The 24,092-nt window shown below is 50.7% G+C and overlaps 1 protein-coding gene across 1 annotated transcript in view; it reads right to left on the minus strand.

Annotated features, from left to right (window-relative positions):
• Window positions 1-6,183, minus strand: part of LOC121474019 (translation initiation factor IF-2-like) — a 177,716-nt gene extending 171,533 nt beyond the window's left edge. Inside the window, exons 1-2 of the mRNA XM_041726848.1 lie at window positions 6,176-6,183; window positions 4,832-5,415 (exon numbers count right to left, since the gene is read on the minus strand). Of these exons, the coding sequence (XP_041582782.1) occupies window positions 4,832-5,415; window positions 6,176-6,183 (592 nt within the window). The remainder of the gene's footprint in view (window positions 1-4,831; window positions 5,416-6,175) is intronic.
• Between the last annotated feature and the right edge of the window lie 17,909 nt (window positions 6,184-24,092).

The raw sequence follows: 24,092 nt of genomic DNA on the forward strand, positions 1-24,092 counted from the left end.
TCCGCAAAGCACACGCTTCTGAACAGGGCGTCTCTAGCCAACGACACGGATCAAAGTGAGCACATTCGTCCAGGACCCTCGTCTTGCTCGTGGAAAGCGAGCTGGGAGCATGTGCCACGTGAAGAACAGGGGGCTACCTGGCCGCGGAGGACCCCGACCAGCTCCGTGGGGACGGTGGACATTGCCTAGGACGACAACGTCCAGAAACAGGAGGAGCAATGGTCTGCGTGGGTCCGACAAACAGAAGCAGCGGGAAGCTGCCTATTGCAGGGCATCTTCTCGCAAACCCGGGGGGAGAGCCTGCAGATCTAAGTCGTCCCCAAAACCCACAACTGTCCATCCTTTATCATCCACCCAAACACGCCATTCCTGTCCTAACCAAGCACAAAGGATACCTGATTGCCAAGACTCAGATTTCAAAAGATGTACCTACAGACCAAATAAGTGCACGTGGGGGCCCCCGGCCTGGTGGAGGTAGGCCTGGAAGGCTTCCTGGAAGAGAGAAAAGATCATTTGGTAGCTGGGTAAGCTTCAGCGGGAGGAAGGGCTCAATGCTGGGTTTTGCTGGCCAAGAAATCAGTCAACAGCCTGATCCTTAAAGTGTCCATCTGTACTGGAATGGCCTGGGGAGCCTGTCAAAAATGCAGACCCCCAGCCCCCACACATACCCAAACAGAGCCTCTAAGGCAGGGGAGGGCAGGATGGCTGCTGAGTGCTCATGAAGAGTACTCCTTCTTCTCAAGTTCCCCAGGCAATCCGTTCTCGTGCAAACCACAACTTGGGGAGACTGGTGGAGCGGCCCAGCGAACAGCCTGGACCGGGCCCACGTCCAGCTAGGGGACAGCAGAGGCTCCTGAGAAGGGAGGGCCCACAAGGAGTCACTGAGGAGAGGGACAAGGCAGGTGTAGACAGAAGAAGCTGTTCCAGAAGTAGAGGCAACATCCCCAGCCCATCTCCCACCAAGACTTCCTGTTATGCTCCTCGCCGAGCTGCCGGGTTACGGAAACCGTCTGGGCCGGTGTGTGTGCACAGGGGATGGTGGGGGGGGGGGGGCAGGGAGGGAGAAGATGAGTATCCTCCAGAGCTCAGGAGGTCTGACAGGAAGGCTGGAAGGGCTTCAAAGAGGAGGAGAAACATCCACGCTAGGCGACCAGACCCCCAACAACACCCCCAAAACTCTCTCTGGACAACTGAAGTCTGTTGTGTGGAGACTCAAGTAACTCAAAACTTCCTGATCCCGAACAAACATCACCTCCACTCGCTCTGGGCAGCCGCCCCCAGCAGGAGGGGACGGCCCTAACTCGAGCGTACGTAGGCTGTTAACGACACTGAGGCTAACGTGGTCTCTGCTGGAGGCGCAGAAGGGCCTCGGCCGTGGGCTTCCTCGCTGAACGCAGGGCCTTCCTTCTCTCATGCAAAGACACTCGGGCCTCCATCCACATCAGCCACTTCCAAAACCCCTTCGGGCTGGCTCTCCGCAGTCCTCTTGGGTGAAAGAAGCCCCCTAAAGAAAAGGGGGATCGCTCCCTGGCCCTTGGGACTGGGCAATCCCCAAAATCCAGTCCGAGGTAAGAGTAGAACCCATTGTTCCTTCAAACCTGCCAAGATAACCAGGAAACACGGCCTCTGCTGGGTCTGCACACTTAGCAGCCCGGCACACCTGCTACCCGGGCCGGCGTGAGTCACCCACACAGGCATTGCACGCCGGACTTGTCAGCAGCGGATTCGGTGCTTGGCGGCTCGCTCTCACGCACACCGGATGTCATCCATCCACCTACCCCTTGGAAGACGTGTCCGGACAGATCAGGCTATAACCCAATTTTTACTCAACGACTCACTCCCAGTGGAGGTGTCGGGGGAAGGAAGGAGGGGTACACAGAGAAGTTTCCTGCCATTCCCGGCGGGGGGTCCCCTTTCCTCTGGGCCCCCGTCGGGTCTCAGCGGCTCTGCTGGCCATAAATAGGGAGGGACGAGGGGCAAGTCAACCTGGGCAAGAAAGTGGAAGAAGTCTCGACTCAAAAACCTTCTCCGGAATAAAGACGCTCTGCTGAGCTGAATAAGGCCTAGTGTTCTCCTGTACAGCACAGCGTCCGCAGTTAACAATACTGCATTGTACACTTAAACATTTGCTAAGAGGGAAGATCTTCTGGTAAGTGTTCTTATCAACAAAATAATAATGATAATAAAGAGGGTGGGAGGGAACTTTTGGAGGCAACGCAGGTTTAGGGCCTAGGCTGTGGTCAGGGTCTCAGGGTGTACGCTCATAACCCATAACCGAGCTCATCAAGTTGTATACGTTAAATTCGCACAGCTTTGTGTAGGTCAATCACACCTCAATAAAATGGTTTAGAAAAAAAAAGAAAAGAGGAAGAAGAGCATCTCCTGAATCCCTCTCAACTCCCACTTTTTTTTTTTTTTTTTTTTGTTACGTCAGAATTTTCTGCAATGCAAGATTCTGAATCGGCTCCTGAGCCCGGTAAAGGACATCAGGGGGACCTTTGGAGAAATCGGAATAAGGCCCAAAGCGGAGTTCAAAGTAGTCTGTGAATGTTAATCCCCTGGCTCAGACCACCTCGCTGTGGGGATGAAAAATGTTAACATTCAGGGAAACGGGGTGAAGAGTATAGGGGAACTCCGTGTACTATTTTTGTGACTTTCCTGTAAATCTAGATCTCTATCAAAATCAAAAGTGAATTCTTTAAAAAAAAAAAAAAAAAAAGGACAGCAGTTTTAATGCAGCCGCCTACTAAATGTTCACCTGTGGCCTTGCTGAAATAATTTACAAGGTAGTCGTGGACGCAAAGCATAAGTTACTCTCATGCCAATGTTGGCCTCAGGAAAACCGAAATGAACGAAACACTGCATTTACTCAGCAAGTGTCTTCCCAGAGCCCACTGTCTTCTGGCTCCCAGGTGCCAGAAGGTGTGTGACGGATTAAGTGGGGATCTCTTCCTCCAAGCCCAGCTCCGAAATGTCCACCCAGAGGGGAATTTCTCCAGCTTCAGACATGACTCTGACTTAAAGCAAAGACAGTGATTTCTGGTAATTTTCCAAAGGAAATAATCCAAAGGGTGGACAAAGCTTTGTGTAGAAAAGATGCTCACCGAGGCTCTACTTCTAAGGATAAACATCTAGAAATACCTTCGTGTCCAACAAGAGGGGAATTGTCAGATTAGGATTTGATGCCGGCAGAGGAATACAGCCATTACCTGGGGAACTGTTCAAGCAAAATCGAGAGGAAAAAAGCAGTAAACAAAGTGTATACACTGCAGGGCTTCAGCAATGAGGAAATGCATCAAACTGCCAGCACTACTCGGAACTGGGTATTTTTTTCCGGCTTTTTACACTTCTTTTGTGGTTTTCTTTTACATTTCAAAGATTTTTTTTTTAATGTATTCACTTGAGAGAGAGAGAGAGAGAGAAAGGCAGACAGAGCCCCAGCAGGGGGAGAGGCAGAGGAATAGGGAGAAGCAGACCCCACACTGAGCAGGGAGCCCGATGTGGGGCTCGATCCCAGGACCCCGAGATCATGACCTGAGCTGAAGGCAGACCCTTCACCGACGGAGCCACCCAAGCCCTCCAAAGAAGAGAGAGAACACGGAATACTTTTAAAATCGAGTGAGGTGCAGAGGTGGAGCTGTGCGTGAATGGCGGGACAGTTTAATATTTCCTCTCTGGGGGCGGCGGGGGGCTGCCAGGGGGAGAGGGTGGGTATAAAGGCCACAGGAAAAGCTGCTGCGCCAACCTGAGCATTTCCAGGGACCTGGGTGCAGCCAGAGGCACAGGCTCCGGGGGGGAGGGGACAGTACTAACACAGACCACCTCTTCTCCTCCTGCGGTGCCTGGCCCTCCCTCCTTCCCCCCGCCCCCAGCAGGTGCTCACTGGAGGCACAGCACCTGAGAACACCCCCAGGGAGGCCCCCTCAACAGCTTCCAGAAGTTGTCTTTGCAGGAGGGACTTCTGGGCTGGAAATGGATCATCACGGACAGGCTGCCAAGGTGGGGGTGGGGGGGGCGGGGGAGTGAATCCCACATCTGGGAAAGCATCACCAGGAAGCTCATCTTGGGGGGGGGAGGAAGGGGGGTGTCCTGGAGTTGAGCCCTAGTGGCAAGGAGGGAGAAGGTAAAGGAGACCCCCGCTTCTCTGCACATCAAGACGGACTAGCTCAGTCATTCATTCAACAAACATCCATTGGGTCGCCCACTCAGTGACAGGCACGGGAGCTGCCCCATACCGTGGCCTGGGCGGCCCACACAAAAGGACGAGGAGAGGATGCAGCTATAGATTAAGAACTGGTTTGCTTTTAGCTCAGGGCTCAAGACTAAGCCCCCTCCCCACGCTGACCTGGAACCCGGTGCATGCACGGTGGACGGTGGACGCGGTGCCCCGGGATCCTGCCGTCTCCCATCCTTCGGGAAGCCTTGCCCACAGCACCCTGGGTGGGTGGCCCTGCAGTAAAGCCGCTCACCCAAGGCCCGGCCACAGGGACCTCGGGAGACGCCACAGCCCCCGCAGTCTGGGTCGGCGAGGCCGCAGCGCTCTCTCCCGGGGTAACGGGCCCGGGGCGGCCACGAGGGCGGAGGTTAGGGCGACGGGCCCCCCCACCCCCATCCCGGCGGAGGGTCTGCCCCGCGGGGGGCCGCCCGGAGGGAGGCCGAGGGGATGTCTCTGCGGAGATGTCAGTGCCAGAGCAGAAATTTCCGTGCAAACCCCAAGAGCTCCAGAAAGCGGCGCGGGGGGTGGGGGTGGGGGTGGGGGTGGGGGTGGGGGTGGAGGCGGGGAGAGAGGAGCGCACCCAGACCCCCTCCCTCGAAACGCAGGAACACTTACCTGCCAGGTATGCGCCCCGACTGCCAGGTGGGAGGAAGCAAGCCCAGGATGCAGACGAGGTCGCGGGGGTGGGGGTCGTCCGAGCCCGGCTGATGCACACCAAGTAATCCACGTTAGGGGGTCCGGAGCCCCTCGCCCCATTCCCCGCACTTTCCACCCGAGGCCAGCCCCGGGCTGCGCGCTCCGGCCGCGCGGAGATGGCGGGAGCTCGCCGCGGGGGTCCCCAAGCGCCGGGGTCTCCCCGGCCCCGGGGTGAGCGCCCCCCGCGCCCCGGAGCTCCAGGGCGTGCAGCCCGGACGCCGCGCCTCGCCCTCCTTTGCTGCGCATCGCCAGCGCGAGCCCCGAGGTCCCCGCCGGCATCTCCTCTGCAAGCCCGGGACAGCGCCCAGGGCAGCTCGGCCCGCGGCCCCGGGCTCGTAGGGGCGCGGGGCCGGGGAGGCGGAGGGAGAAGCGCGGAGCGGCGGGCGGGCGGGCGGGCACCTCCTCCGGGGTCCGGCAGCTCCGCGCGCGCCCGCGCCGCCTCCGCGCTCTGCCGGCCGCCGGGCCATTCGGCCTTTATATACCAGCCGGCCCGGGGGCGGGGCCTGGGCGGGGCGTGGGCGTGGTGTGGGCGTGGCCTGAGCGGGGCCGCCAGGGAGCCGCACTGCTTCCTGGGAATTGTAGTTCCCTCCACCCCATCCCAGCTAATGCACAACAGCTGTAGGCATGATTGCGGCTCGCCCGCAACAGCTGTGCCCCCTTGCGCCCTCCCTTCGCAGGTAAGGCTGGGATTCCCGCCTCGCCTCGCTGTCAACTCCGTTAGATCTAGGCTGGTCCTTGATGCACAAAGTGGGGGGGACCTCAAGCCCCCTAAACGCCTCCCGCGATGAGAAGCCTGGAGTCAAACCGAGCTAAGGTTGCAGTCCCAGCCTGCCATGAACCGCCCGTGTGACCTTCAAGGAAGCGTGTGACCTGCAAGGCTGCAGAAACTGAAGCCTGATCAAGAGCATGGCAGCTCCTCGGATTCTTCATCTGACGCACAGGATATTAGAGTTTGCTTCCACCGGGTTGTAGAGGGAGGTGACCCCTGCACTACGCGGCCTGATCTCTCCACCTCTAACACGAACTGTAATTTTCTAACGCTTGTTAAGTGCTGGGCAATTTTGGTTTCGGGGTTCCGCTCCTGCAAACCAAATGCCACCTTGGGACCCTCCTAGAATAAAATTCTGGAGCTGCCATGGCCTTCATCAGGCTTCAGTTTCTGCAGCCTTCTCCTGGTGTATGGGACACCTGAGCAGCTGCACACCCTGAGAGCCAAAGGGGGGAGTCTTCCCTCAAGGAGCGCACAGTCAAGTGAGAGGCGACAGCGACATCGCAGTAACTATGTGGACACTCAAGGGGCTGTATGGACCAGGGCACCTTACTGTGCATGGGGGGGGGCATCCGCCAAGGCAGCCAGGGGGCTGGTGTCTGAGTGGAGTCTGGAAGGAATGGGTAGGAAGTAGCCAAAGAGACACGCAAAACACGAAACAACAAAGGCAGGCAGACAGCTGGCTGTGCGGAGAAACTGTGAGGGTATAAAAGAAGGAAACGGGGAGGGAGACTCACTGCAGAGGAGGGGAAGGGTCTTGTATTAATTTCCTAGGGCTGCTGTACAAACTGGGTGGCTTAGAGTGACAGATGTTTATCATCTCAGAGTCCTGGAGGATTGTTACAGTTTTGCATACGTGGGTTCCTATCCACACACATACCTCCCTGCTCCCTCGGCTAAGAGGATGTAGAGACAATGACCCCCCAGCAGTAATGAGCATTAGATCCGTGGTTTGTTTCTCATACCGCTGTCCAATAAGAGGAACCAGGGCTCCTCAGAGAAATGGCTGGTTTTAGGATTGGGGTGGGAAATATACAAGGTGAGCCTGGAGCATCTGGAGTGCCAGAAAGTAAGAGAGCATGAGCACACACACACACACACACACACACACGTGCACATGTATACACACACACCCTCACATACAAGGATAAGGGTGCATCAAAGGGATACAGAATCCACCTGAAGGTATTCCTATAATATCCAAAGTTGGGAAACAATCTGAGTAACAAAATAAGTACAGTAGCAGTGGATTTTAACCCAAAGTAAAAAAAAATAAATGTTCATGAATCTATCTTGATATAGATAATTGAATAACTAAATATATGAGGGGAAAATAAACAAATCTGTGCTGAAGAATTCCAAAAATTTATGCAGGTATTTTTGCCCTCAAGGAAGTAGAGCATAACTTTCCACCCTAGTGTAGGCTCCCATAGTGACTTCCTTTCTTTCTTTCTTTCTTTTTTTTTTTTTTTGTCACCCCCACCCTTTCAAGAGTAAAGTATGGATGGGGGGAGTGGTTGTCAACTCCTCATCATCTAATCAAGAGTAGAATTCTAACAAGGGACAATCTACAAAATACCTGATCAGGACGCCTCAAAAATGTCAAGGCCATCAAAAAAAAAAAAAGTAAAGATCATCAAAAACAGGGAAAGTCTGAGGAAGTGTCACAGCCCAGAGGAGCCTAAGGAGACATCCTGGCCCAGAAAAAAGGATATTAGATCAAAACTAAGAAAATCTGAATAAAGTGTAGAGTTCATTCAATAATGTATCAATATTGAGTCACTAATCGTTACAAGTACTCCACATTAATTAAAGATGTTAATAGGGGGACTGGGTGTGAGGTATATGGAACTCCTGGTATTATTTTTGTTCTGGAAGTCTATTCTAAAACTGAGACATGGGGATCCCTGGGTGATTCAGCGGTTTGGCGCCTGCCTTTGGCCCAGGGTGCGATCCTGGAGTCCCGGGATCAAGTCCCACATCAGGCTCCCTGCATGGAGCCTGCTTCTCCCTCCTCCTGTGTCTCTGCCTCTCTCTCTCTCTCTCTCTCTCTCTCTCATAAATAAATAATAAAATAAATCTTAAAACAGACATTATTCAAAAAGTTAAAAAAATATTTTATTTTTGTAATAGATTTTATTTATTTGACAGAGAGAGCACAAGCAGTATTAACCTCATGTTAGAGACAAAAGCAAAGCTGGGAACAGTTAGACAACTTGCTTAATGTCACAGAGCAAACAACAGAGTCTGGACTCGAACCCAGAGTTCTCTCAGAGACATCTCCACTTTCTCCACAGTGCCAGACGGTCTGTCTATAAATCCCTCTGCAGCAGGACTGAATCCTCTCACTCTTGTGCCAGCTGCACTAGGGTTCATTTCAGGAAGAGCGGGTGCTCTGCACAAGCTGGTATAAGAATGTGGCTGAGGGATACCTGGGTGGCTCAGGGGTTGAGCATCTGCCTTGGGCTCAGGGTGTGATCCCCAAGTCCCAGGATCAAGTCCCACATCGTGCTCCCTGCGTGGAGCCTGCTTCTCCCTCTTCCTGTGTCTCTGCCTCTCTCTCTCTCTCTGTGTGTGTGTGACTATCATAAGTAAAAATTAAAAAAAAAAAAAACTTAAAAAAAAAAAAAGGAATGTGGCTGAATGGGTACAAAGCACCCAGCACGGCCTTGACCATCACAGGCGCTCCATGAGTGTTAGCCTTTGGTGAGTCTATTTGTCCTCCTGTCCTTCCTTCTGTCCTCCCCACCCCCATCCCGCCCACGCTCTTCCATCACCCATTCTACTCTTCCTTGTTGAAAGGAGATGCTGTCTAAGGTCAGTGCAGGACAGAGGACCAGCGTGGTGATGGTGGGACCTGGCTTGGGACAGGAGCGCTCAGAGCTGGTCACCTTGTCTCCAGCAATGATCGTACATAAAATGTGGTAACCGGGCACTGGTCTTCAGGTCCTGCCTTTGGGAAAGTCCAAGTTCCACTGTTCTATCTGTTAAAAAGGGAACACCTGTGGAGGAGGAGGTGAGTTCTGAGGCAAAAACATCAGGTTAAATGTGGGGGATCTGAGCCAGATGAGATCCTAGGCTCAGAGCCCAGCTTTGTCACCATCTGGCTGAGGGACTGGAGCTGGGTACCTACCGATGGGTCTGTGCCTCAGTGTCATCACCTGCAGAGAAGGGCTAATTCAGTGGGGATGTTTCAAGGCACAGATGAGTTAGAGCCTAGAACACACACGTGACAGTGGCCGCCACAAAGCAAGTGCTCAGTAAATAAATACTGACTCTACACAGGCAATAACAGGACCATCGGGAAGCTTCAAGAAGATCCTGTACGTGAAAGGAGTCCGTCAAACACAACCTTAGGGCAATAGAAGGAGGTATTATTGGCATCGTAATTATTCCCACCACGTGCAAATCCCGAAGAGGGCACACAGATAAATGAGACCTAATCCCGGCCCTCGGAAAGTTTACGGTTGAGACCGCTCTGTCTCCAACAGTAGCCACGAGCCCGCCTGTGCCTACTTAAATTCAAAGGAATGAAAAGTAAATCAACCTTAAAATTCAGTTCCTCGGTTGCACCAGCCAGTAGCCACAGGTGCTCAGCAGCAACAGGTGGCTAGTGGCTCATATCCTGGGCGCCATATACAGAACATTTGCATCAGGGCCGAAAGTTCTACTGGACAGAGCTGCAGCATCAGGACCACGCAGACGCTTGCCTCAAAATTCAGAATCTCCGGCTGCACCCCAAGCATCAGCACCTGTATCGTCTGATGTCCATTTAAAGATTCTTTTTGGTTTTGCAATAATCCTCCATGCATACACAATCCTACTTTAAAGAATTAAAAGGCTTGGCCGGGCTGCTGATCTTAAATGAATGGGACAATACCGTACATCTTGTTCTGCAATATTCTTTTTTCTTCTTAGCAATACGTTTTGGAGAGCCTTCCTACGTTTAGCAGTTCAAGGGAGACGTAGCATTCAGAACTAGTTTGTCATGAAGGAAATTCAACAACCTCCAAGACTGACCCTGATGGCCCACACCGCATGCACCCAGATCACAGACTATGCATCTCGACAAGCTAAAAGACACAGATGCACCTGGTGCCCATGTCCAAAAATTTCAAAGCAGGGATTGCACAAGGAAAAGAGCCAAAGGCACCGGGGCATGTTTGAGAAGTGACAGCGCGTATCTGTGAGCTCTAATTATGAAACCCGGCTTCCTGGGGTTTCTATCCTTCGTAGAGACACTTAAATAGCTAAGAGACAGGCAAACTCAAATGGATTTCTGGAGGGAAGAATGCTAGCGCTGAATGGAAGCGAGTGCGCCCAAACCACCAGGATGTTTCAGAAAGGATCAGCCAACCAGGCCATTCCATCTCTGGACAACTCCAAGTGTGTGGGTGTGGTCACATGTGCAACCATGTGAGGTGTCATCAGAGCCCACACCGCTCTCTCCATGTCCCAGGACTGTCATCTTCTCCTCCTTGGCTTTGGAACAGGCTCAGTTCTCAATAATAAATGATTCTTAAAAATTTCATTGTCGCCAAGCATTTCCACATTGAATGCTCTGATCAGGGCTGTCTTACAGATGACACACAAGGTAACCTAACCTACTTGGGCCTGACCCACCACCTTCCTACCTCCATCCTCTGGGCTTTCTCAGGCAGACTCAGCCCCTCTTCTGCCTCTGGGGAGCTCGTAGAGGCCTTCCTAGAAGTTTCTTGAAATCCCTCCCTCCCTTGGCTTCTGCAGTAATGTGCCAGGCACCATGTTGGTGCTGTTCACTAACTACACTGCCACCCTGACCCCCTAAACATGGGGCGGGTGCCAGGCTCTGGTGCCAAGCTGCCCACTCATCTCTCTCCTTGGGGGCCTTCTCTCTCACACCCAGTCTCACCCACTGGGAGTTTTGGCTCGACTCTGGCTGCCTCCCACCTGCCTGCTGGATGTCTCCATCTCAGGCTGCCTGAGAACAAGCACCTTTACCCACATACCGTCCATGCCTCACCCAACAGAACCTCATCGCCAGTGGACAATTCTAGCAAGTGACTGCTTCCTGCCTCAGCCAGCTGCGGTCGTGTTTCCTCTTTGCTGATGCTCTTGGGGCTTGCTCAGCTCCTTGTAGGAACATCTCAAACGTGTCCTCCAAGGACACCCCTCAAGCAATGAGGGAAAGAAGGAAGTCATTGGATAATCCTTTGATGTGGCGATTCTGAAGTTTACCCAGTTGCTCAGGGCTTCTCCAGAAAGATTCAGCCCTGTTATTCCCACAGCGTAACTTCTCATTAACCCACCATTTATTGCCTGTTCTCCCTTCTATTCACTCCCCCCAATCCTTCACTTGTGCTTCCAAAGATAAACTCTCAATGACTAACACCCAACTATGGATCAATGACTTACACCCAACTATGTATCTACTCTGAGAAGAATCCAAAATAAGACCCCACCCACAAATTGGTTTGCATTTTGGGGCTCTTGATTTACACCTATGATTTTCTATGTCTCCCAGACAACAGGGTTGAAATCCCCGAATCCTTTATTCTTTTGCTCTATTCCTTCTACCTCTCTGAGTCTTTCTGATTCACCCTTTGACGTATCTTTAATTCCATTTTTCCATTATTCCCACCATAGTTCAGGCCCTTTTAGCCTCCCTCCTTGATGAATCCCCATTGCTCAGCCCATCCCATCTGCCAGGAATGCTCCTCAGATTTTGCCAGATTTATCCTTAAGGGCTCCTTTATGCCATGCTTGGTGCCAGGTTCTGTCCTTCAAGGCTCCTCTGGGATGGTCTTCCCTGCCACCCCATTCCAACAATAGTTCTCTTCTCTGCGCTTTCTTTACATCCATTCATTTGACATTGGCAGTATGTTCTCTTTCAGCACTGGTTACTTACACATGTATATTTTTTGTTCCTCTGATAAATTTTAAGGACCTTAGTGTCAAGGACTATGGACATAGGCTTAAAAAGGAAAAAAACAACTCCTTAATAGGGCCTCAGCCAACATTGGCTGGTTTCATTGCCCAGCTTACGTTGCTATAACAAAGTAAATGCAGGTAAATGGTGAACAAACTTAACTCATCTCACACACTATCCTGAATTCCCAGAAGTCCTGTCCACAAAGCTCTACCCAAAAGCTTGATATTACAGCAAGCTGCCCAAATGGATAGAATTAATCCCCCTGCATCTGCATGCTGGCATTATCCTATCCATCAATATTTCTGCGGGTCGATGGCATCATGAGGGGGTTAAAGTTGGTGATGTTACCACATAGGAAAAGGATAGTGTCTGCCCTAGAAGTGCTAGGAAGAGTGGGAGTCGATAGCCTTCTGCCTCTGGACTGAACAACAGTGACCATTCATTTCTTCTTTGCTTCATTCAACAAACATCTATCTGGCACCAAGCAAGCAGTGGCCCTATGCTAGCCACTGGGGGAGGAGTTACAAAGCTGGCACTCAAGACCCTTATCCTCATGGGGGAGACAGATAATAAAAAAACTGAACAACCAAATGAAATAACTGCAGATCACAATGTGAAATAAACAAAGGAAGAAAGAAAAAGTATAGGAAAAGAGGCTGTCACAGCAGAAAAAGGTCTGACATGGAGAGGCTTCTCTAAGGACAAGTCACAAAACTGATCAAAACTTGACCACGACTGACACACGCAGACACCTACGTCTGAGGCAGTGGTGTGAGCAAAGGGGGTAGTCGGAGAAGGCTTCCTGGGGGAGGCAGGCCTGGGCTTGGGCTTTAAAAGTAGACAGAGGGGCACCTGGGCGGCTCAGTCAGTTAAACGTCTGACTCTTGATTTTGGCTCAGGTCATGATCTCAGGGTCGTGAGATCAAGCCACGCATCGGGCTCTGCATGGAGTCTGCTTGTCCTTCTCCTCCCACCCCACCAGCTCACTCGAATGGCTCTTTCTCTAAAATAAATTTTTTAAATCTAAAAAAAAATTTTAAAATTAAAAAAATAAAAGCAGACAGAGAAGCTTGTTGAAAGGATGACCTGGAGACAAAGGCAAGGAGGTGCTTGCTGGGGGAGGAGGAAGGGAAGCTTGGCTATGCTCCCTAGAGCACTCTGTCAGAACCGGTCCGATACCGTCTCAAGTCCGGGTGAAATGTGGCAGCCAGCTGTCCCCGATGTCACCCACGGATGGCAGAAAGCTGCTCAACCAAGAACCCACATTGTCCCCCTGAGATTGCAGGTGGCTTCAGAAAGCCCCAGACGCCCAGGCATGCCAGCCTACGGTGACGGAAGGCCCAGGATGGGACAGTTAGACTACACCTTTTCCCTTTCACAGAACTAGCAAAACCAAACAGGCATCTGTGCAGGGGTGTACGGTTGTGTGCAGGGGACACAGAGCCTGGGGCGTGCCCAGGGCTCCTCCCCAGGGTGAGCAGCAGGAAGCCCTACCCAGATTTTGCAAGAAGCTTTGTAATGCAAATACTCTCCAAGACACCGTCCAGGCATTCACCTGAGATGCCCTCTCTTTCTCTCCCGGGTCATTTCTTCCATCCCAGGGAGCGGGTCAGATGGGTGGGAGATGTGATCGAGCAGTGCTGGGAAAATGCTCAGCCCCACCCCACCCCTCCTACCCCCCAGTAAGGGGGAGGCGTGCCCCTTGCAACACTGAGGCTTTGTTTGCACTGAGGTTCTGAAATCAGCCTCCTCACTTACCTCATCCAACACTGAAAGCTCTGTCCCTTCCTTCTCCTTCACTGGGGAGCGGGTGGGAAGAGAGGGGCAGAAAGAAGGAGTAGCTAATAATGGCCAACATGCATATCTAAGCCTGCCCTTCCCACCCATCAGTGTCCCCCACCTACAGATGAGAAAATTGGCTCATTCTGTACAATCTGTTGATTTTCCCTTGACAACCCCTGCCTCTCTGCTTGCCGGAAGTCAGACCACCCGAAGGAATGGCTGTCCAGTGAAGAAATAGTTCTGGGCCTACCCTTAATGAACAGAGTCTGCGTTTCCTACAGGAAAATGGGGGCCAGCCTTGTGTACAGGTTGCTGATGAGGCCAGAAGCCACCAGGATTTTTCACAGGCTCCAGAGGAAAGGCCCACGTGATAGAATAACAAACCATCACATTTTAATTCCTTTATTCAACTAAATGGCTATTGAGAGCTTCCACATCAATGTAGACATTCCTGAGGAATTGGTCCATTGCTTCATTTTACATATTTGGCAAGTGAGGCCCAGAGAAGACAAGCAACTCCTCTAGGACACACAGCAAAGCAGCTGCAGGTGAGGAAACGGGGCATTCAGAGACATAGTGACCTGTCCCCGGTCACACAGATGATGAGTGGGAAAGCCAGGTCCTGAGGAGTAGGGAGGGGTCTCATCCGACGCTTTTCACCACTTACTTGAAGCCACTTTGGAAGTTCAACATGTCAACAGCAGTATTTTCAAATGGAATGTGTGACTCTTTAATAATTATTTTATCTGGCAAATTGACCTTTAACCTACCTATTTTCAAAAAACATCTGAGAAATAGGATATTGAAGTAGACCTATAACAAGAGATTGAATTAGGAATAAAAAAACAATATCTCACACAAAGTAAAGCTGGCTTCACAGGTGAAAGCTGACAAACATTTAAATCTTCACAAACAATTAATTCTTCACAAACTCTCCCAAAAAATAGAATAAGAGGGATCACCTCCCAACTCATTCTTTGAAGCCAGTATTACCTAATGCCCAGTTACACCCAGGACTGCCTGGTTACGAAGACAAAAAAAAAAAAAAAATTAGAGACCAATATCCCTCGGGAATATGGGAAAGCATGGGAAAATGCTTGCAAACCAAATTCAGCAACATGTAAAATGATCGTATACCGTGGCCACGTGAGATTTTACCCCAGGAAGGAAAAGTTGATTTAACATAAGGAAATTAATCCACACAATTCACTATATATGACTTGAAAAAACAGCAAGACAAAACTATCTGATCATCTCAGTTGACACAGAAAAAGCATTTAACAAAATCTAAAAGTTTTTCCTCATAAAAACATGCAGCCAACTAGGAATGCAAGGGACTTCTCCAGCCTGATCAACGCCATCTATGAAAAAACCACAGCTGAGAGCATCCTTCATGGTAAAAGACTAGATGTGGTCTGGTCAGGAACAAGACAAGGATGTCTCCTCTCACGCCCTGTTCTCAACATCATGCTGGGGGCTGTAGTCACAACAACTAGGCAAGAGAACAAAGGCATCCAGATTGGAAAGGAAGTAGTTAAACTACCTGTATTAAAGTTGACATGATAAAAACACGTGTTGGCAAGGATATGGAGAAACTAGAACACTCAGACACCACCGGTGGAACCGTAAAATGTTGCAATCACTTTGGAAACAACCTGGCAATCTTCCCATGATTACACGTATTGTGCCCATATGACCCTGCCATTCCACTACTAGGTATCTGCCCGAGAGAAGTGAAAACGTATGTCCACACAAATACTCATTGCAGTCGTAACAGCAAGAAGCAGAAACAACCCAAATATCCATCAACAGATGAACGGATCGACAAAATATGATATATTTGTACAATGGAATATTAGTCAGCAATGAAAAGCAATGCAGTTTTGATACATGGTACAACATAGAGGAACGCTGAAATACACTAAGCAAAGAAGTCACACGCAAAGGCCACTCGTTGCGTGATCCCATTTGTATGAAATGTCCCCAGCAAGCAAATCCATAGAGACAAAAAGTAGGTTGGTGATGGCCAGGAGCTCAGGGGAGACAGAGAACCAAGGGGAGAAGGGAAGCACAAGTCCTCCCTGGAGAATGAGAACACTACATCTGAGTGATGGCCTGGTTGCCTTCTGGCATTCCCTCTGAACCTAGCAGATGAAGGCACATTTGGGAGACGCTGCAATTTCACTGGTCACCTAAAGCGGCAATGCCGTAAAACCAGTATCACTGAAAATAGTTAAAATAGTTGGAATCCATATTTAATGGCAAACTGTGAGACCCGGAAATTTCTAGTACAAGCCAGGAGCTGAGAAGTCAGCCTGCCCTCCACTCCTGGCCACCTGAGTCCTCTCCATTGAGGTGCACTTGATTTCACGTAAATCACGTGTTACATTTCTGGGCCACCACGTGACTTCTGGCTAGGCATTCAGAGCTCACCAATAAAATGAAAGGGTGGGACAACATTCTTTCCTGATCTGAAATGTGTCGCGTCAATCGCCAGGCACAGCGATCTTGGAACCATGCCAGCGGCCAGCCTCAGGACAAAGGTGATGCTGGGGCTGGGAGGACCCAGGTCCCTGACGACATCATTGATCCACCAAATCGACTAGTCCTGGAGCCCATCCTACCTCTGGACTTCTTGCTATGTGACGTCATACGAGTCCTCACTGTTTATCCTTACAGGTTATGGCAGGATTTGTGTCACTTGCACAGAAGCCATCCTTGACTAATGACTGGTCATGTTGACTAGACCAAGCTGAAGTCTGGACACATGGCCTACTCTGGTATTGACTCTGCTGCGTGATCTTCAAGAAGTCACTCAACCTTTCTGGACCTGTTAACTCCATCTCAAACGTGGGGATGATTTTTCCCATCCGTCCTTATTTTGTAAGACGACTCTGAAAACCGATGAGATGCAAAGGGTCTACAGAAACCTGAGTGGTGCTGGGATTAACAGATCACAGTGTCTTCCCTCTTCGATCTTAAACCCTAAGAGGCTTTGCAACACCATTTTGCAAACGTGACATCATTCAAGCTCACGTCAACACTTTGAGGTGACAGTACCGTTATTTCCATTTTTGTAGATAAGGAGACAAGGTCAGGCGTGTTGAGTGACTTGCCCAAGGTCACATAAGCTGAGGCTTGAACCTGTGTGATCTCATTTATGGACCATTATCATACACCCTCAATCACTACCCTATCAAATAACTAAGGTCCATCCGTCAGCAATCAGAAAATAACGACACTGCCAATTACCTGATTTATTTATTTGCTTAACTGATAGCTTCTGTCAATTAAATGGTGAATATGCCCAATGGTGTTTGTGGAACCTAGAAAAGTCCCATAATGTTGATTACTTTACTTCTAAAAACAATTACTATTCGACAATGCCTGTGATGAACATGTATTTGCCTAGTACCTCCCTTCTTCGAGAAGACTCCTCTTCCTACCACATGGACAAAGCAGATCGGCAATGAGAAAAAAGCTCACGTGCAGAGAAAAGCAGTTGCACCATGTTCTGCACATAGACTATTTCCTTTCCAAGCTGCCCTTTGATATTTCCTTCTTTTGTTTGTTTTTGTTTGTTTGTTTGTTTGTTTGTTTTTTGCCACAAATCCTTCCAGTACATTCTCCCTTGGGCCCATGCTAGTTCCATTTGGGTGTCTACCACTTTCAATAGAAAAGGCCATGAACTCCCAAACACGTGCAAAGAGGTCGTGACAAGGCAGCCACGGCAACCCCCAAGGCAGGAGAGCACACATCGCATGATGTGCACACACGCATTTTAAAATAGACTGATACCCAGAGGCTATCTTCCAGCTAGAAATTTGCTCAGTTTTAGTAGTTTTAATAAACTTGAATAAAAAAGCAAATGCTCCTGTGCAGAATTCCTTTCTGCTTAGGTAATGCTGGTTCCACTCTAGGTGGGCTCTAGCATAGCAAAGAGCATCTGCCCCAGCGCAGTGGGAAAGAAGGCTCAGAAGTCATAGCTTTGACTTAAAACGGTAACTCATCTCTGTGTTAAGAAGCAGCTTTGAAGTTTCCTGGGGAAGTTGGGAACAGACACAGTATGAGAGAGAAGAATCTAGAAATGTTGAAAAGCAAAAGATCAAGAGTCGATCCTTCATGTTCAGAATGATGGACGAGTCCTAGAAAATCTGTGAATCATTTCAGCTCGTAGAGCTTTTCTCAACTGTAATGATTATTTGTCCATTTCTTAGAAGGTCTTTCTGATTAGGAATATCATCTGTGAGGAAGAGACGAGATGGGTTCGACGTGGCCCTGACTCTAGTTTTTGTATTACTCAGGGTCCTGATAGGATACAAATGGCCCATCCCAACTGTAGGGTTGAAGAGAGTTTAAGGCAGGGACTGGGCACAGGGGGATAGGTAAGGTTCAGGGAAACCAACGAGGGAGAGTACAGGGCCTCAGCACCAGCCAGTGATGACGCCTGACCTCCCACTAAGCCAGAGGGGACAAGGGCTGGGGGAGCAATTGTTTCCAGAATCTAAAGAGGGCAGCTACAGAGGGAGACCCACCTGCTGAGAACTGCGGCTACTCCCCTCTTACCGTCCGTCTCTTGCCTGTTGTTCCACTGGCTGAATGCAGCTGGAATCCAGAGGCCATGAGAACCCATTGGTGCCATCCAGATAGGGCAGCTCCTGGGGCAGGAGCAGGATGGGGAAGGGTGGGGACAAGATGGTGACAGGCCAAGGGAAGAGATCTAGCCCTGTATTTGTCTCCCCCACCCCGCCATTGGGGAAGCGTTAGAGTGGATAGCTAGCGAGAGATCACAGCCCTGACTTCCCGTCCAAGCTCTGGAGCTCCATTTCCAACTGGCTATTGGGCACGTGCTCTTTGGTGTCCTGCTGGCCTCTCACACCCAACGCATCCAAACCACACAGCTCCTTGGTTGCTCCTCGGTTCTGATCCTTCGCTGGACCTCCCAATTTGTTACATTTCTCCAGCTCCGTCCCCCTGGTCACCCAAGCTAAGAGCTCAGCGCCCCTCCATGCCATGGTCTCCATGGTTCCTAACCTCCCACCATCTTACCACTCACCATCTTGCCCACCCTTTCATTTCCATCTTGAAGGATCCTCTTCTTTTTTATTTTTTTTTAAGATTTTTATTTATTTATTTATTCATGAGAGACACAGCGAGAGAGAGAGGCAGAGACACAGGCAGAGGGAGAAGCAGGCTCCACGCAAGGAACAAAGTGTGGGACTCGATCCCGAGACTCCAGGATCACACCCTGAGCCGAAGGCAGACGCTCAATCGCTGAGCCACCCAGGGGTCCCGGAGGATCCCTTTCTAACTGGTTTCCACGTGGCTAATGTCCTCCTCTTTAAATGCATCTTACACACCGTGGCCTCATTAATTAAAACCCAACGTGGACCTTGATTCATCTGCCCACGACTTAACCGACCCAGCCCCAACTTGTTCTCCAAATATGCTCCACGCCTGCCTGCCTCAATTTCTCTGCTAAAACTTTTCCTTTGCCTGGAGGAGGGACTACCCTTCGTCTTTACTTCCTGGAGCCTAGCCTCCCAAATATTTTGATCTTTTCCCTCCTCTGCTCTCCTGGGATATTTTATTTGTACCCCTCTTAGGGCATATAACTCATTCAACTCCATATCACCCTAATCCATGGACATGAGTTCTTTCCTCTTTTCCTTACCACTTTGTAAACTTGAGGGCAAGAATCATGCCCTATTCATTTCAATAGTTGTCCTTAGTACCTAGCCAAGCGGCTGGCTTGCTGTAGATATTTAATACCAGCACATTGAATGAACGGACAGGACTATCACTTGGGAGGTTTTCCAAAGGCCAACGGGGCAATGTATTTCTTGGTCTGTCTCTCTGGTCTCCACAATACCACGAATCAAGTAGAGCCCTAATGAGCCCCACGTCGATTGTGGCACATATGACTAATCCCATAATATACTTGAACTGCTTTATGAAAGCGCTTCTCAAACAGCTTTATAGCAGAGCCAGGCACCCAAGGTTGGGAAGAGATATCTAGAGGTTTATTGGATCATTAAATGAACCGGAGGACAATGGGCATTGTGTTCAGCAACCCAGCCAGAGGGAGACCCAGGGCACCTGAACCATCCCCACGGTGAAAAAAATCAGCCCTCGGGCTTCATGTCATCTACGACTCACCAGAAGGCGCCCCGCAAGGTTCAGATGAGGCAGCGGGAAGAGTCTGAGAGCCCCACGCCCACGATGGGGGGTGGAGGTGGGAGGAGGACCGGGATGGGGGGGGAGGAGAGAAGAGGGGAATTGTCAAAAGTGCCGTGATTTAGTGTCTGTCTCTTTCTTCCTCCTTCCCTGCCTCCCTCCCATCACCCTGCCTCCTGCACAAGGAGCTATTGAGAAGGGACAGAACAAACGCTCCCTTATGCGGCTCCCGCGGCGTCTCCGGGTTTGTCCGAGACAGCTGCCTGCAGCACGCTATGGTTACTCATTACCCGGGTTCCCAGGCAGGAAGGGGAGCGAACTTAATAGACCTGAACCAACACCCACCCCCCCCCTGCACCGCCGCGCCCCCCCCCCCCCCCCCCCCCCCCGCTCAAATACTCCAGCCGTAAATAAATAAATAAGTCAGGTGTACCAGGACTTGGGCACGGGTCGGGGAGGGAGGCCGCGGCCGGGATGGAGGGGAAAAAACAAACAAGAGTTTCCAAAGGGGGAGGAGGAGGGGGAGGAGGGGGAGGAGGAGGGGGAGGAGGAGGAAGGCAGACGCCCTTTGGAGAAAGGACAGAGGGGCACTTGTGCTGCTGCCTGCCCTCGCCTGCAGGGCTGCCTCGGGTCTCAGCTGGCCACTCGCGGGCCTTGCAGAGAATGAGGACTTTGAGCGAAGAGAAAAGAAAGCCCCGTTTCGCCAGCTGCCATGCCCAGCCTTCCGAAGCGCGCTTGCTTCTTGAAATCACCGACTGCTCCCACATTTGCTAGTGGTAGAGGCTCGGGGAGGAGGGGGCACGGGTTTTGCTGTACCCCCGGCCCTCCAAGCAAAGGCTTCGTCCTCCGCCACCACGGTGCCCGGTGCACAGACGGGGAGGGCAGGGATGGATGGGGAGGGTGAAGGGCTAAGAGGCAGGACAACTGTGGGCATGAAGACAGTCGTACCCCACCCCCCCCAATTTAAATACATTGATACCACTGGTTCTCTTTTTAACTTTTTTTTTTTATTTATTATTTATGATAGTCACAGAGAGAGAGAGAGAGAGAGAGAGAGAGAGAGGCAGAGAGAGAAGCAGGCTCCATTCACCGGGAGCCCGACGTGGGATGCGATCCCGGGTCTCCAGGATCGCGCCCTGGGCCAAAGGCAGGCGCCAAACCGCTGCGCCACCCAGGGATCCCAATACCACTGGTTCTCAAGAGGGGTGGTCTCTCTCCCCGCCTTGCCCAGGGCATGTTGGGCCATGACTGGAGATATTTTTTGTTGTCACCCCTGGCAAGGGGTGGGGGGGACGTGGTCCTGGCATCCAGAGGGTAGAGGCCAGGATGCTGCTAAACACCCTACAACACAAAACAGCCTTCCCCGAGACAGGATGATCCAGCCCCACGTCACGATGCTGAAGCTGAGAAATCCTACTATAAATCTAAACATCTCAGAGCCCGGTCCCCAGCCATGGCCATCAGTCAGCCCACCGGCCCATAACAGTTCCATAAGTCCTCCCCCCACCCCGCCCCACCCTCGTTCTTCCAGGGTGGATGAGGGAGGAAGATCCTAGAACTGCACCTGACGGTAATGCACTGGTCTCCTTTTGAGTGATTCTGGGAACAGGACCACGGAGCCAACACAACCGCCACCAAGGAGGAGAGGAGGTACATCCATCATAGTGGCATTCGTCTGTCACCACCTGATCATTTAACAGACTCACTGAGTCATTTCAGGACTGGTGTGGCCGCCTATCACTTTGTCTCAGAGTCTCTGCCAACTCTGGGGGCTCGTGAGGCTGCGTTTGGGGTTATTTTTTTTTCCTACTGAATTTGTTGCTCCCTAGCCAAACAATCTTGCACATGACTCTCACCCTCCCTGGGCCTCAATTTAATAAAGTCAGCGTGGGCAAGGATGGTCCCCAGTCACCGTCTCGAGACCACTGCAAAGTTTAATGAGCTCTTTCTGGAGTTTAAAGTGCTCCCAGCAGACCTCCTACAAAGATGAAGCCTGACCCAATTACTGTGGCCAAGTGTGCAGTAAGCATGGACAACTTCAAGGGCCAGTATGAGATTTGTTTTCCAGTGTGGCTGTGGCAACCAAATGTTGGTGGTCCAGCACAACCCTCGGCATATTCCAGGAAGACCATCCTACCCCCTGCCCCGGGGTAGACCACCTGCTGCTGCCGGGCCAATGCCTCCGGTGCCCCCACATCACTTCCTCAGAGGTGTGCATGTGCGACATGTGCGTTCATTGTGTGCCATCTGGGTAATGTGCGCGCGTGCGTGTGATATGCGTGTGCGTATCTGTGTTGCATATGTGCGTGTGATGTGTGTGTATGTGCCACGGATGATAAATGTCAGGACATAGAGGACCAAGGAAGACTCCACAGATAAGACCGTCCTGAAACATCTCTGATGGGTAGCTTTGGGGATCTGGGATATTTGGAACCTTGAAAAGTCTGGCCTGAGTTCAGTTCCTCTCTCTGCTACTTTGGAGCCATGTGAACTTAGGCAAGGTGTTAACTCCTGTCGGATTCCATTTCCTCACCTCTATAAAGGGACAATAAAATCTCCTACCCTGTGGGTTATAGGAATTAGTGAATGTGGGTGAAGTCCCTGGGGCTGGGCTCGTAGCAAGCACTCCGTAGAGGGCAAATGCTCTGATTATCAGTGTTTCAGGAGAGAAGCCCTTCCTAGAGTCTAACCTACTGCTGGCTACTCCCTTCTCTGCATTCCCCCTGGGTTGCTCCCCATCTCTGCCTGACACAGTCCTCTCTGACTCCAGTTGTCTCTCAGTGGAGGTGTCAGACCTCCACACGGCAGCTGGGGCATCTGGTCTACCTGGCCCCTGCTCAAAGGAACTAGGGTAAGCTGATGACCAACCTGCCACCTCCGGGGCCCCAAAGCCTTCCTGGATGGCCCATCAGATTACAAAGAGCCTGGCTGGAGCTTCCTCCCATAGGCCTACAGCTGACGCCTGCTTCCTAGCTCCCCCAGATGCCTGATGACGACTTATTGCTACCATAAAGCAATGACGGGCCACTATCACCATTCAATCAGCCCCACCTGCCCTTCACCACCGGTTTGTCAAAGCCACCCCGCCCTTCCTCATTGTTAGCTCTCCGCTTGCTTATCTGCTGCTGGAGACAGAAGTCTCTGGTTTAATTGTGGCAAATTAATTATTGAACTCCACAGTCTGCTCCTCCCCACGCACACGACAATAACTCCCATTCAAGGCCGAAGTGGAGTCCATGGTCATCATAGACTAGCTAGGGGGAGCTCGTTCAGTCGCAGCCCCGAGGGGGCTCGGGAAACTCTTCCCCCATGAAGCCTCTCTGTTCCAACCCTTCTGTTCCAGATACCTCCATGCAGGAGCGACTCTGTAACAACACAGGCTGCATTAAACTCTTGCTTTGCAGATCAATCGCTGATATTGCCACAGAACTCACCAGTTTACTTCTGGGGATCTGCATAAGCTTCTGAGTCTGGTTCAGAGCAGGTGCTTAATCTGTGTTGAACTGATGAGTGAACACAGATGACCATCCTCTCCAGCTCCTCAGGTATTGAATGATGGTTGATATATTCAAAATAACCTACATAACTCACTGCATATACCTGGTAGGCATTGTTTCTAGCACTTTTTCCTCCTAACCCTGAGGTGGGTATTGTGGCCATTAATTTCTATTTCCCGATGAGGAAACTAGGGACTTTTTTTAATAAAGAGGTTAAGTCGCTTGCCCAAGAGCCTGGTGAGTAGCAAACCAGCATTCAAACCCAGAGTTCACACACCTACATGTCATCTCCTCCTGCTTCCTCTGTGGATATTGTTAACTCTTCCTGTAATAGTGACACCAGCACCCCAGAGTCCACCCCCCAGCTTAACTAAGCTCTAAAGAGCTTGACCAAAACCACTGCCAGTCTTTGTGCAATCTTCCCAGCTGTCCTCCTTCCTCCTCCCCAGATGGACAAATACACCAAATTCTGTTTATTATTCCCTTTATTTTCATCACAGTTTTAACACATATGTGCAGATCCCTAAACAACATGATGCTCAGTTTTATTGTTGAACCTTATTAAAATGGTATTATGTTCCTTGGAGTCTGCTGCTTTGCTACCCTAAAGTCATGAACATAGTTTCTGAGATTTTTCTTCTCTGCTCCTCTACTTTTTTATGCTTTTCTTTGCTCTAGCACTCCTGGGTTTAATCTATGCTGTCTCGATTTATATTTAAGGATATATTGTTTGCAAAGCTTTATGGTTCATAAAAATAGCTCCTCATCCATCTTTTCTTTTGGGCATGTAACCCTTACCTCCTCCTTTTTTTTTTTCCTCCTCCTTTTTCTAGCAATGTACAAGGCTCCCTACAATGAAGACCCCACAGTGAAGAAGGGACCCCTGGGAGAAGGGGACCCAGGCTGACACAGGGTTTCTGGGCACTTTGGGTAGGTTGGGAATATCACTGGGCACCCAGGTCAATATTGCTTGGATGTTTCGTGGCCTGTGAGATGACAGACAGCACAGGATTACAATGTGGTTAAGACAGGCCTTTGAAGCCA

This window comes from Vulpes lagopus, chromosome 12 (assembly GCF_018345385.1).
Source record: "Vulpes lagopus strain Blue_001 chromosome 12, ASM1834538v1, whole genome shotgun sequence".
In the NCBI taxonomy this organism is placed as follows: Eukaryota; Metazoa; Chordata; class Mammalia; order Carnivora; family Canidae; genus Vulpes; species Vulpes lagopus.